Genomic DNA, 14,810 nt, shown 5'->3' on the forward strand with positions numbered 1-14,810 from the left:
AAGAACATAAAATAATATTTTTATACAGGCTATCAGAGTTGGTTTATTATAGTGTACTGGAGTGATACTGCAAGCAAATTTGTCCATTGGGTTTACAGGAATATCACTGTGAATTTTATTATTTGCCACTATTACAGGAATGTAGGTGTCTTTTTGCCAAGTAAATAGTAATTTCCCTGAAACACAGCCAGTACTAATGTGTATACAGACAATTAATATGCATATCATAGATCTCACAAGCTCAATAATTAAAAAAACAACAACACCTGTCTCCATATGAAATGGCTGCCAGACTCAGCATTTCTGGGAAAATGCACTCAGGAGGTGATTGATTGGCCTGAAAATATAGAAGTTACTGTTTTGCTGGCAGGAATCTTTCTAGAAGCTATGATATGGTGCCATCTTGTGGCTCTCAAGGAGTAAATCAATAGAAGGGAAAGATTTGCACAGCTCCAATTCTTGGTATAGTTTTTCTAAAAACCTTAAGAGCAGAACTAACAATTACAAAATACTATATGGATGTGTTACTTGCAGAGACATGTAATTGAAAAGTCATTATTAATAATTTTATTGTACACCATTCAGAATCTTCTGAGTGATATAAAATGATTAATAAACAAATAAATTTAATTATCGTTTGAGATTTTAAAAGGTGTTGCATTTAATATCAACAAAGAAAAATATTTATGGACATAATGAATATATATTTAGAAATTCCTTTGGCAAAAATGTCTAAATATATGCTATTATTATAAAAAGTAATAAATTTCGTACCACTTGAAATTCAATACTATGGTAGTGCCATGCACATTATGATTCTGTATCATGGTTATATGCTTGTAGGAAGGGTAAGATTTAAATCTATTGAATAATTGATAGTAAATATAATATTTCTTTTAAATAAAATCTGACAAGGGGCAAAATTAGAATAATCACATTTAGCTTTTAGAAAACATGAAACAGGCTAGGAAGGAAAGGGGCTAGTCACATAAAATAAAGCAAAATGAAAATTGCTCTGAAGTTCTATATAAATTTCATTGTCACATATTAAGGCTTTTAAAAAAAATAATGGTACACAATGATAAAGATCAAAATTTTAATCAGACTTCTCCAAGGCCTGTAGAATAAATAAACCACATCTTTCATTACTTCTTTGATATTCAATTGTACTATGATGCAATTATAAACATAAGCCAAACTCTTTCTTGCACACACAAAAAAAGATAGGAAATAAGTAATAACAATCCATTATCAATGTTCTTTATTCTCTATTTCAAAGATGGAATAAATGTTTATATATAATTTATTCATCGATTGCTTGAGGTTTATCCACAGTTTGTCTCCATTTAGCTTGTAAATTTGCAAGTTAAATTTTCCTATTTAAAATTTAGCAGTGATATTATTATTCAGATTAACCCCTTTAAAGTCATTGCTATGCAGTTACCTGGAGAACTATGTCTTTTCCTACCCGCGTGATATTCACACTGTGTGGCTGTCCATTTGACACATTCCTGTGATCTACATTGATGTTGTATGGTTCTTTAGCACCTCCAAGTTTGTATCGAACCTGTAAATTTCCTACAGAACGAAGTAATAAATAATTGAGTAATTTTTATTTCATTCTTAGATTATTCCATTAAAAATTCTACTTTAAAATTTTTATACTCTTTGTCATTATAGTATATTATGTAAAGTTAACCTAAAGCATGCCAAACTATTGGTGATTTCATCCATGCAGTTTTTTTGACTGCCTTATAGAAGTGGTAATCCCACATGCCACTTGTATGGTCTAAAATTTCTAGAAGGTTGTCTTGCCTCTGATTAGCAGGCCCAATCCTATTTAACTTCTGAAATCAAGCAAGATTGGCATTGTACTGTCACATGCTGATTATTATTATGAGTTGAAATCCAAGAGATATTTTACATTACACAAAGACAACTATGTGTGAATGCAGTAAACAAAGGGTAACTATCAAGGGTGGGCTGCTAGGGGTTCGCAACAGTTCGGGCAATCCTCTAGCTAGGATTCTGCGCAGTTTGGCAAACCTCCAAATCCCATGCCTGGCTGGCCCCTCCCACCCCTCCCCGCCCTTCCCAGGAATCTCCATGAGGCCTGTTTTGGATGCCAGGTAAGTACAGGGCTCACGTGGAGGCTCTGGAAGGGCAAAAAACAGGCCTCCTGGAAATTCTGGAAGGCTGGAAGCAGCCTTTTACCCTTCCAGAGCCTTTTTTCCCTTCCGGAGGGCCAGGGGCAGCCATTTTGGCCCTTCCAGAGGCTCCAGGAAAGCCTCCAAGCCTGGGGAGAGCGAAAAACTCCTCCCCGCCGTGGTGCATGCTCACCCAGCAATGGGGCAGTGAACCCACTGCTGAGATTTTTGAAGCTCATCCCTGATAACTATGGGTCTCTCCTGGGCGCTTCTGTCGTATATACAAAACATGTTCTGAAATATCAGTTTTAAGTACTATCAAATTTTTGTAGTATGCTGGAGAGGTAAAATATGCAGAAAAAAAGGACAAATTACTTACCAGCTAGATTCACTAACACTGCCATGTAGTCTTGAGAATAAGAATTGATGTACAGCAGGATAGAAGGAGCTTTGCTAGTGCTGAAGCTAAAGCTGATTTCTTCTTTATTGAGATTGAGGTCTGATACAAAGTTCTCTGATTCTTTGGAGCTCAAGAGAGTTCTGCTCCCTGAATCCTTCACATTATTTCCTACAGATGAAAAATTATACCGGAGCCACATTCCTTCTTCAAAAAAGGCTCCAACATCTGGCAGAAGAAGAAACACACAATATTAAGTAAAATGACATATTCTGATAAGCATATGACAGGTGCTGCTTTTAAAAACATGGGCAAATGTGATTCACTGCTTCATACATTATATTGCAATGGTTTGGTATATTTCTCTTTTCTTTCTTCTCATCATAAACCATTTTACCTGCAGATTACATCCTGGCTTAATATCTTGGTGTGTACACAGACATATTAAAAAGTCCTCATTTCGTTAAAATAAATTAGCATCTCCACGTTTTATGAAGCTGGGGTTATAATGTTTACACTTCCTGAATGGCTTTCAATTTGTATGTTTTTAAATTTATCTATAATAATGCAATATAATAATGCATAATGCAAATATATAAAGTTAGCTGTGGCCTCTAGTCTTCATTTGCTATGTTTTAGAAAAGTTGAAAAAAGTAATGTTAAAAATGTGAAGATAAATGCTAAGTAAAGATAATGTAAAAGGAGCACTATACACATTTTAAGGACACTTCTTCAGAATTCTAGCATGTTTTATGCTTTGCCATTATCTTATTTCAGGGAAAAAATGTGTTAGAGTAACTCTGATGAGGTCTGGTAAAACAACCAGAACAAACAACTGTAATTTTCAAAGCTCTCTATGATGAATTTATAGCTATCTTCAGCAGAAACAATAAAATTTATTCAAACTATTCAAGAAATTATTTTCTTTCTTTCTTTCTTTCTTTCTTTCTTTCTTTCTTTCTTTCTTTCTTTCTTTCTTTCTTTCTTTCTTCTCTCTCTCTCTCTCTCTCTCTCTCTCTCTCCCTCTCTCCCTCCCTCCCTCCCTCCCTCCCTCCCCCCCTCTCTCCAGTTTGGCTACTTTATTAAAAATTAAAATCTAAGAAACACGAGAGTACTATCAAACAGGAGCCAAACCTGATCCCACTTTATGTTTCAATGAAATTTTGAGGGGGAGAGGGAGGGAGACAGAGAGGGAGGGAGGGAGGGATAGGAAGAGAGATTGAGATGGAAGGAGGGAGGGAAGGAGGGAGAGAGATGTATAGGTGGTGAAAAAGAGATTTGGGTGGTCAGCCTGGCACCTGATCTCACTGGAAAAATCTTGATCATTTATTCTAGACCTTTGGAGAGTATAAGAATATGAAAAAAGTAATTTTGTATAGATGGAGAATATAACTCTGACAAAGATTCAGTGAACGCTCCTATGGTTTGCAGGCCTGAGTTGCAGAATTGTGGTCTAGATTTCTGGATTCAAGACTCAAAAAACAACAAAATGGCAGAAAAAACAAACAAAAATATGATAGAAGAAATACTATGTTTTTTTGGAGTATAAGACGCTCCGGAGTATAAGATACACATTAGTTTTTGGAGAGGAAAACAAGAAAAAAAATTCTGCCTCTACCTACCAGCATCCATCAGTATTCATCCGGCTAGCATCCTTGCAGCAAACAGCAAACAGCCTGGTCAGCTTCAGCATGTTATCGCAGCCTCATTCAGCATGAGCAGCTGATTGGTGGTTGGATCGGCCTCCCAGAATACCACCAATAAGCTGTTCCAGGCTGCAGAGATTGCCACAGCCCATCACCACCTCCATGCGACATGGTTTTGGCCTCTGTGCGCAACATTTTTGGCCTCTGTGTGTCGCGTTTTTGGCCTCCACATGCTCCATTTTAGACCTGTTCCAGGATGCAGGGATCTCTACAGCACATTGCCACTGATTGCCACCCCTGCATATCACATTTTTGGCTTCTGCGCATCATGTTTTTGGCCTCCACGAACCCCATTTTTGGTCAGTTCCAGGCGGAGGGGATTGGTGGCAGCGATGACAGCTCCTGCCGATCCCTGCTGCTTGTAACTCGCTGAAAACGGTGGGCAGAGCCCAAAAAGTGATGTGCAGAGGCTGAAAATGGACACATGGAAGTTGCGATCAGTGGCAATGTGCTGTGGCGATCCCTACAGCCTGAAATGGGTCTAAAATGGAGTGTGCGGAGGCCAAAAATGTGATGCGTGAAAGCTGAAAAGGGGTGAAGAGTGGGGGCCAGAGGGTGGGCAGAGCTTTGGCAACATTTGATGTATAAGACACACTTTGAGGGCGGGGGAAGGGCATCTTATACTTCAAAAATTTGCAAACAGATCTTGTAATTCTACAAGTTCAACCAGTGCTGAATTCAAGAGCACCACTCTAATACACAAAAGATGCAGAATAAATAATTGAAATAATCCTGGACATCCTTCTCTCCTATATGGAATTTATTGCTTAAAGATGGTAGTCTTTATAGTTATTGAGGTAGTCCTCAACTTATAACCACAACAGAGCCCAAAAGTTCTGTAGCTAAGTGAAACAGTTGTTAAGTGAGTTTTGCCCCAATGTAGGATCTTTCATGCCACAGTTGTTAAGTGAATTACTGCAGTTGTTAAGTTTGTAACATGGTTGCTAAATGAATTTGGCTTTGCTTGTCAGAAGGTCACAAAAGGTGATCACATGATCCCAAGACATTGGAACTGTCATAAATATGAGTCAGTTGCCAAGCTTCTGAATTTTGATGATGTGACCTTGAAGATATTATAACAGTGAGAAGTGTGAAAAATGGTCATTTTTTTCAGTAACTTTGTCACTGAGCAAACTGTTGTACATTGAGAATTACCTGCAGTTAAGCTACTACTCTCCTGAATTTTGCTGCGTGTGTGTTTGTGAGAGTGAGTGAGTGTGTGTGTGTGTGTGAGAGAGAGAGACAGACAGACAGATAGACAAAGAGAAAGCATAAGAGCAGGGGTGGGGAGACAGAAAAAACCCCTTGATTTGTGAAGTTTTTGATGAATTTGATTTGCTGCTGAGATATCTTTGTTTCCTTTTGGTTACACTGTTTAGCTGCATTCTTATCTAAATACATTGAATGTTCCATTTTCAACAAATTCAGTAAGGCTTAATTGTTCTAATTATATTCATATTCATCAATTAAAGAATTCTTCTGGATCAAATTATATGGAAGGGTTAAGGAAATTATCCAGGTGAAATAAAATGTTATTTCAATTGGAATTAAACATTTATTTTTATGTTTGGGGGTCCAAAAACTGCAAAAACATCCATCCATCCATCCATCCATCCATCCATCCATCCATCCATCCATCCATCCATCCATCCATCCATCCATCCATCCATCCATCCATCTATCTATCTATCTATCTATCTATCTATCTATCTATCTATCTATCTATCTATCTATCTTCTATCTTGTTTCCCTGAAAATATGACTCAGCTGGAAAATAAGCTCTAGCATGATTTTTCAGAATGCTCGTAATATAAGCCCTACCCCCAAAATAAGTTAAGACAGAGGGATTTAGTACTGTATTTCCCCCAAAATAAGATCTAACCGGAAAATAATCCTGTATGGGCCAGACAGGGTTGGGAAGGGAATTCAGGAGTCTCCAGTAAGTGGGGCGGGAGGGGGGTGGGAGGGAAGAAAGAAAGTTCCAACCTCTGTGGTGCGTGTGTACGTGTGTGTGTGTGTGTGTGTGTGTGAAAGTGAGTAAGGGAGCGAGAGAGCGAGAGAGTGAGAGAGAGATCCAATCCAACCTTGGAAAGCTATCCAGGGCTGGCAGCGATGTTCTCTCTCTTTTTCTCTCCCTCTCCCCCTCCCTCTCTCTCTCACACACAGACACACACACATACAAACAGAGATCCTTACCCCCACACCCCTCCAAGACAGCCACATCCCTTCACTAACCTGCTTTCCAGCTCCGTTCTCCACCTCTCCACTGTGTGTGCAGGGCAAGAAAAGTAGTCTCTGGGACTATGGTAAAAAAAATCATTCAGACCTTCCAACTTCGTGAGATTTTTTTTTTCATGAGAAGTTGGAAGATTTGAATGTTTTTTTTACCATAGTCCCACGGACTACTTTTCTTGCACTGCATACACAGCGGAGAATGGAGCCAGAAAGCAGGTGTGTGTGTGTGTGTGTGTGTGTGTGTGTGAAAGTAAAAACAAAGGAATGGTTAATTGGTATGGTAGTCAGATTTCAGATTTCAACCATGCCAGGTGAGCAGACCCTGAGGCCTTCGCCTGCGGACAGCTGCTGTATGACCCCTGTGAAGCCACCCCTGAGCAGCACCAGGGCTGTGGAGGCCATTGGAGGAGCCCCGCGTGGCCCCCACCTGCTTCTGCTTTGCTTTTGCCATGGCGGGGTGTGTGTGCTAGAAGGGTGGTGTCCTCAGCTGACCAGTCCCGAGCACCATCCCAAAGCCAACAAACAGAAGCTCCATGCCCTGTGCCACTGCCGACTGAGATCAGCAGGCAGGCAATCCAGGTGCTCTGGGCTGGTGCTTGTTCAGTCTCTGCTTTAGCACAGGATAACTTTTGTCCTTCTCTTTCTGGGTACATGGCTTCTGTTTGTTGGGCCACTACCCGAAGCAGGCAGCTCTACGGCCAACTGCTTTGCTTTTTCCCTTTTTTTCCTCATGGGAGGCTTGTGGGAGGCTTGCATGGTGGCAACAGAAGCAGGTGGAGACAGAGGCATGGGGAGATAGGCGGTTCAAGCACCAGCACCAATGGATGCTTTCTGGATGCTTGCTTAAATGGACACTTGTTCTGATGATCCAGGCAGCTGGGATTGCCTCTCTCCCTCCCCTCAGTATCTCTGCCTTCTATTGCTGCCAGAGGTACTGCTCAAGCATCCAGCAAGCTTCCCATGAGCCAGGCAGATGGGATTGCCAAATCGTTTCCCTGGCCTGTGCATTTTTGCACAAGTCTTCCCCACCATGCCCTGCTCCAGCTGCTTCCCCTTGGCTAATGCCTAACAGCAGAGAAGTTGGTCTGCCATGAATGGGCGGAGATGGGTGGTGAGGGGCATGCCCAAGTGATGCTCCTGCACTCAAAAACTTCCCCTTCCCCTTCCCCTGTGTAAAGATTGAGGCCTTTTCACTTTGTCCTATGCCGAGGGGCATTACCTTCATGGGCAGTCATGGTATGAGCCCCGCAGGCTGGAAAGTAAGTTGGGCTGTCTCGGGGGTGGGGGGGATGGGGTTCAAGTGTCTTTTGGTTCTCAGATAGCCATCCCTGGGGATTGGTCCTGAAGACCTTGAGGGGCTCCAGAATTTTCATGCACCTCTGCTGACCTGAGCGGCCTGCCCCAGTGGAGCCAGAGCCTGGGGGCGATGCTCCTAACTTGCAGGCAGGCAGATGTCCTGGGGCTGTATGCTGATACCTCGCTGTACCGCAGAGGACTCGGCCCCAGCATGGTGCTCTCACTCTGGGAGCAGCTGAGCCTGGGCCACCACATGGGCTGCCGCATGGTCCAGGTGAAAGGTGATGGCAGGCAAGTGAGGAGCAGGATCTCACAACTCCTGTAGTCAGCAATTTAGCAAAAATGAGGTGGGTGACGGAAGGTAAGCTGGTGAGGAGTGGGAACAGCTGGGTCTGGGCAAGTGGTGATGGCAGGCAAGAACCAGGAGCACCTGGGTCCGGACTGTGTGGTGATAGCAGGCAAGTGGGCAAGGAACCAGAGAGGAGCCAGAGAGCAGGTGGGCCATGAGTGTGACTCGAGGTGAGAGAGGCAAGTTAAGGAGTGGCTGGGAGTGGCAGATTGGGTGGGCAGCCAGTGGTGTGATCAGCCGGTTCTTTGAACTGCGCAAAACGTTAACAACTAGTTTACCCGAACCTGTCGTGTCCCACTCCTCCGCTGACAGCCGGGTCAGGGAAATCCGAATCAGGCGTGCCTCTGCAGCTCTGCCAAAGTCCTAGCAAAGTTCTCAAGGCAGGCAGGAGACCAGAAAGTGACTTCAGCAAGATATGTTCGACTTTGCCTGACTCAGAGAATGCCAGAAAGCAGATCATTTATATAGGCCATGGGGTGTGGCTCCATGACTCAGCACTTATCCAGGCCTGCCCCTCCCTTCCTTCTGTCACTTCCGCCTTTCAAGTCTTCTGAAGCGAGGGTCACTCCAGTCTGCAGCTGTTGGTAATTGACCTACCTCAGGCTCACATGCTGTGGGGGAGGGGGAGGGGTCTAGTTGCTCCGTTTGCCTGGGCATGGAGCCAGAGCTGGGGGCTGGAGGTAATTCTTCCTCCTCAGCCTGTCTGGGCATGGAGCCAGGGCTGGGGCCGGGAGGCATACTAGGACATTCCTCAGCGTTCGGAAGCAGATAAGAAGGCCCCGGCTGCGGTGAAAGCGGACGAGACACAACACTATCCCTCACCATAGGGCCCTTCCCCTGGGGCTGACGATCGGGATGCGGTCGGGCCGGGTTCTGCTCGTGGAAGGCCCGCACCAGGTCCGGGGCGTGGACGTCGGAGGCGTCGACCCAGGTGAACTCGGTCCCGTACCCCTGCCACGCAACCAGGTATTGGAAGCGCCCCTTCAGCCAGCGGGAGTGGCGTATGCCGTGCACCTCATACTCCTCCGCCCCATCCTCGTCGACGGCAACGGGCGGCGCCGGGCGCCGGAGGGGACACGGCGGGGCCTCAGGGACCAGCAAGGACTGGTGGAAGACGGGATGGATCCGCATGGAATGCGGCAGGGTCAGCCGGTAGGCCACCGGATTGATGACTGCCTCGATGGGGAACGGACCGATGAACCAGTGGTCCAGTTTTCTCGCCGGCCGGTCAGATGGGAGATGCTTTGTGGAGAGCCACACGCGGTCTCTGACCGCCAGCTGGGGTGTTGCCCATCGGGAACGATCGGCGACCGCTTGTAGTCCTCCTTCTCCCGATTCAGCTGCCGACGCACCATCTGCTGGACCGTGTGAAACTCGGAGAGAAAGGACTGTGTCTCGGGAACCGGGGAGTCCGGGGGCGCCAGAGGGAAGAGCAAGTTGGCCAGGAATGGGGTGGTCTGGGTGGAGGTGTGTTGGGAGTTGTTGAAGGCGAACTCCACCAGGGACAGGTAATCGGCCCAGTTGTCCTGCTGCTGATTCACGAAGCACCGGAGGTACTGCTCTAGGACGCCGATGATCCTCTCTGTCCCGCTGTCGGTCTCTGGATGGTGCACCGACGACAGGCACACCTGCACCTCCAATGCGGCCATCAGGCTCTTCCAAAAGCGAGCTGTGAACTGCACCCCACGGTCTGACACCACCCTGTCCGGCAGACCGTGGAGGCGGAAGACGTGCTGCAAGAAGAGACGGGCTGCCTTGGTGGCGGTGGGCAGCCCGCGGCATGGGATGAAGTGTGCCATCTTGGTTAGCATGTCCACCAGCACCAGCACCATGGTGAACCCCGAGGACGGCGGCAGGTCTGTCAGGAAGTCCATGGAAATCGCCCCCCAAGGTCTGTCAGGAGTCGGCAAGGGCTGGAGGAGACCGGGAGGGGCCCCCGTGGCGGCCTTGGCTTGCCGGCACGGCACGCAGGATGTCACGTAGGCATGGACGTCATGCCGCACCCAGGGCCACCAGAAGGTCCGTGTCACCAGGTTGAGAGTCTTGAAAAACCCGAAATGGCCCGCGGCAGGTTGTCGTGGCACTGGGCCAGGACGAGGGACCGGAGCGGTCCCGTGGGCACATACAACCGCCCCCGGAACTTGAGCACGTTGTCTTCCAATGTCCACGGAGACGTGGGGCCCGCCTCCGCTCACCGCTGCTGAGACCAGGCGTCTTGGCGCTGCCCCTCTCGCACCTGGGCTCATAAGTCCACCAGTTCCCGGCTGCGGTGAAAGCGGACGAGACACAACACTATCCCTCACCATAGGGCCCTTCCCCTGGGGCTGACGATCGGGATGCGGTCGGGCCGGGTTCTGCTCGTGGAAGGCCCGCACCAGGTCCGGGGCGTGGACGTCGGAGGCGTCGACCCAGGTGAACTCGGTCCCGTACCCCTGCCACGCAACCAGGTATTGGAAGCGCCCCTTCAGCCAGCGGGAGTGGCGTATGCCGTGCACCTCATACTCCTCCGCCCCATCCTCGTCGACGGCAACGGGCGGCGCCGGGCGCCGGAGGGGACACGGCGGGGCCTCAGGGACCAGCAAGGACTGGTGGAAGACGGGATGGATCCGCATGGAATGCGGCAGGGTCAGCCGGTAGGCCACCGGATTGATGACCGCCTCGATGGGGAACGGACCGATGAACCAGTGGTCCAGTTTTCTCGCCGGCCGGTCAGATGGGAGATGCTTTGTGGAGAGCCACACGCGGTCTCTGACCGCCAGCTGGGTGTTGCCCGTCGGGAACGATCGGCGACCGCTTGTAGTCCTCCTGCTCCCGATTCAGCTGCCGACGCACCATCTGCTGGACCGTGTGAAACTCGGAGAGAAAGGACTGTGTCTCGGGAACCGGGGAGTCCGGGGGCGCCAGAGGGAAGAGCAAGTTGGCCAGGAATGGGGTGGTCTGGGTGGAGGTGTGTTGGGAGTTGTTGAAGGCGAACTCCACCAGGGACAGGTAATCGGCCCAGTTGTCCTGCTGCTGATTCACGAAGCACCGGAGGTACTGCTCTAGGACGCCGATGATCCTCTCTGTCCCGCTGTCGGTCTCTGGATGGTGCACCGACGACAGGCACACCTGCACCTCCAATGCGGCCATCAGGCTCTTCCAAAAGCGAGCTGTGAACTGCACCCCACGGTCTGACACCACCCTGTCCGGCAGACCGTGGAGGCGGAAGACGTGCAAGAAGAGACGGGCTGCCTTGGTGGCGGTGGGCAGCCAGCGGCATGGGATGAAGTGTGCCATCTTGGTGAGCATGTCCACCACCACCAGCACCGTGGTGAACCCGAGGGGCGGCAGGTCTGTCAGGAAGTCCATGGAAATCGCCCCCCAAGGTCTGTCAGGAGTCGGCAAGGGCTGGAGGAGACCGGGAGGGGCCCCCGTGGCGGCCTTGGCTTGCCGGCACGGCACGCAGGATGTCACGTAGGCATGGACGTCATGCCGCACCCAGGGCCACCAGAAGGTCCGTGTCACCAGGTTGAGAGTCTTGAAAAACCCGAAATGGCCCGCGGCAGGTTGTCGTGGCACTGGGCCAGGACGAGGGACCGGAGCGGTCCCGTGGGCACATACAACCGCCCCCGGAACTTGAGCACGTTGTCTTCCAATGTCCACGGAGACGTGGGGCCCGCCTCCGCTCACCGCTGCTGAGACCAGGCGTCTTGGCGCTGCCCCTCTCGCACCCGGGCTCATAAGTCCACCAGTTCCCGGGCGGCGGCCAAGGCTTCCGCCGGCAGCACTGTACGTGGAGGAAGAGGGTCTTGGGTGCTCAGGTACTCCGGCTTACGGGACAGGGCGTCCGCCCTCTGGTTGTGGCCGCTGGGGATATAGGTTACGCGGAAGTTGAACCGGGCGAAGAACAGCGACCACTGGATCTGCTGCTGGTTCAACTTCCGAGCCGTGGTGAGGTGCTTGAGGTTCCGATGGTCCGTTCGGACCTCCACCTGATGCTGGGCCCCCTCCAGGTGGTGCCGCCACGCCTCGAACGTGGCCTTGATAGCCAGCAACTCCTTTTCCCAGATGGTATAGTTGCGCTCGGAAGGGTTGAGCTTCTGCGAGTAGTACGCGCAGGGAAAAAGAGTGCCGCCATCCGCCGGGGCCTGTAGCAACACCGCTCTGAGGGCGACGTTGGAGGCGTCCGTCTCCACCACGAAAGGCCAGTGCGGGTCGGGATGTCACAGGATGGGCTCCGTGACGAAAGCCTTCTTGAGAGCCGTGAAGGCTTCCTCCTGCGGGGGACCCCACCGGAACGGGACCTTCTTCTGGAGGAGCTGGGTGAGCGGAGCCGTCAGCGTGGCGAAGCCCGGGATGAAGGTCCGATAGTAATTGGCGAAGCCCAGCAGCCGCTGGACATCCTTCACCCGACGCGGGGCTTCCCAGCTGCTCAGGGCCTCCACCTTGCGCGGGTCCATGACGATCCCCTCGGGTGAGAGGATGTGCCCGAGGAACTCGATGGATCTCCAGAGGAAAAAGCACTTCTCCAGCTTGGCATAGAGCTGGTGCTCCCGCAGGCGCTGCAGGACCAGGCAGAGGTGCTGGAGGTGACTTTCCCTGGACCGGGAGTAGACCAGGATCTTGTCCAGGTAGATCACCACGAACCGATCCAACATGTCCTGAAACACATCGTTCATAAAATGTTGGAAGATGGCGGGGGCGTTGGTCAGCCCGAATGGCATGACCGTGTACTCGTAGTGTCCGTACCGGGTGCCAAACGCTGTCTTCCACTCGTCCCCTTCACACATCTGCACCAGGTTGTAGGCCCCCCGGAGATCGAGCTTGGTAAAGATGGAGGCCTCCCGCAGCCGGTCCATCAGCTCCGGGATGAGCGGCAAGGGGTAGCGATTCCGCACCGTGATGGCGTTCAGCCGGCGGTAGTCGCAACACAGGCGCAAATCTCCCGTCTTCTTTTTCACGAAGAGGACCGGGGCCGACAGAGGGGACTTGGAAAGCCGGATGAACCCTCGGGCCAGATTTTTGTCCAGAAAGTCCCTGAGGGCGGCCAACTTGGGCTCGGACATGGAATACAGGCGTCCCGTTGGCAGCGGGGTGCCAGGTTGCAGGTCCATGGGGCAGTCGTAGGGCCGGTGCGGGGGCAAGTGGTCCGCCTCCTTTTCGCTGAAGACGTCAGCGAAGTCCTGCAGCTCAGGGTGCACGGTGACGGCCGGAGTGAAGATGTCCTGGCCGGCGCAGGTGTGGCGGATGTGGTCAACACACTGCAGGCTGGGGAACGAGATGGCGTTCTGTGACCAGGCCACCTGAGGGTCGTGAGTCCGCAGCCAGTCCAGTCCGAGGATCACCGGGAAGTGGAGGTCCGCCGTCACGTAGAAGAGAATCGCCTCCTCGTGGTCCCCGATGGCGAGGCGCAAGGGCTGCGTGGCGAAGTTAATGGGTCCGGCCACCAGCTCCCTCCCATCGATGGTCTCGACGCTCATTGGAGGGTCCACTGGTACCAAGGGGATCCCAAAATGGTCCACAAAGGCCCGGTCCATAAAGTTCGTGGTGGCCCCCGAGTCCACCAGCGCGTGCGCCGGGATTCCCTCCGGCCGGTCACCTACCCACACTCGGGTGTCCAAAATCAGGTGCCGAGGGGGCCCGGGATCCACGTCAGCCGTGTCTGGCGGGGGCTTGGTCCGTGCCCTGTTTCCCGACTGGCCAGGCCGGGATTCGGGGATGGGCGCATGTGCTCCACCGCGCTTCCTGGGGCATGCGGCGGCGAAATGGCCGGGCTCCCCACAGGACAAACACAGCCCCCCTTGGCGCCTCCGGCTCCGCTCCTGGGCTGTCAGGCGAGGCCTGGCCACTCCTAACTCCTTGGGCTCCTCGGTGGCGGCCACGAAGCGCGGGGCGGCCCGGGACGGGGTTGGCACAGGTTGAGGGAGTGCGACAGTCGTTGACGGTTGCTGGCGGCGACGGGATGGGCGTTGCTGGAGACGGGTGTCGAGGCGCAGGCAGAGGGGCACCAGGTCAACGAAGGTCCGCGGCGCCTCCACCCGAGCCAGCTCGTCCTGGAGCTCTTCCGAAAGGCCCCTCTGGAACGCGTCTGCCAGTGCCGTGTCATTCCAGTCTGAATCGTGGCACAGCAACCGGAATTCAGCGAGGTACTCCCGGAGGGGGCGCGGTCCTTGTTGGATCTCTCCTAGGCGCCAGGCGGCCGTCTGGGCTCGCATGGGGTCCTCATACATTAGGCGCAGTTGCCCCCAGAACCCCTGGTAGTCCGCCAGCAAGGGGCTGTCCCTGAGCACCAAAGCCAGACAACAGGTTCATCACGAAGGCTACCCTGGCCCGGTCATCTGGAAAGTCCCCCGGCCGCATTGCCATGTAGGTCTGGCACTGGGCCATGAAGGCCGGGAACATCTCCATCCGTCCTGAGAACTTCTCCGGCACCGGTACCGGGCTGTGGCGCTGAGGAGGAGGAGGAGGAGGAGGAGGTTGGACTGCTGGGGCATTCCCAGCAGCCAGTTGAGCAGTCAGCTGGGCGACTTGCTGTTGCAGTTGCTGGTTAGCTGCTTGTAGCTGCTGCACAATCTGCGCCAGCTGTTGCTGATCCATCTTGTGGTGTAGATGTGTGGGAGTCAGGCAAGATGTTGTGTCCCACTCCTCCGCTGACGGCCGGGTCAGGGAAATCCGAATCGGGCGTGCCTCTGCAGCTCTGC

General features: G+C 51.3%; 1 protein-coding gene across 1 annotated transcript in view; it reads right to left on the minus strand.

The window, feature by feature from the left end:
* Nucleotides 1–14,810, minus strand: part of CNTNAP2 (contactin associated protein 2) — a 788,332-nt gene that overhangs the window by 30,884 nt on the left and 742,638 nt on the right. Inside the window, exons 19-20 of the mRNA XM_058182711.1 lie at nt 2,527–2,772; nt 1,445–1,578 (exon numbers count right to left, since the gene is read on the minus strand). Of these exons, the coding sequence (XP_058038694.1) occupies nt 1,445–1,578; nt 2,527–2,772 (380 nt within the window). The remainder of the gene's footprint in view (nt 1–1,444; nt 1,579–2,526; nt 2,773–14,810) is intronic.

The sequence above is a fragment of the Ahaetulla prasina genome, chromosome 4, assembly GCF_028640845.1.
Source record: "Ahaetulla prasina isolate Xishuangbanna chromosome 4, ASM2864084v1, whole genome shotgun sequence".
In the NCBI taxonomy this organism is placed as follows: domain Eukaryota; kingdom Metazoa; phylum Chordata; class Lepidosauria; order Squamata; family Colubridae; genus Ahaetulla; species Ahaetulla prasina.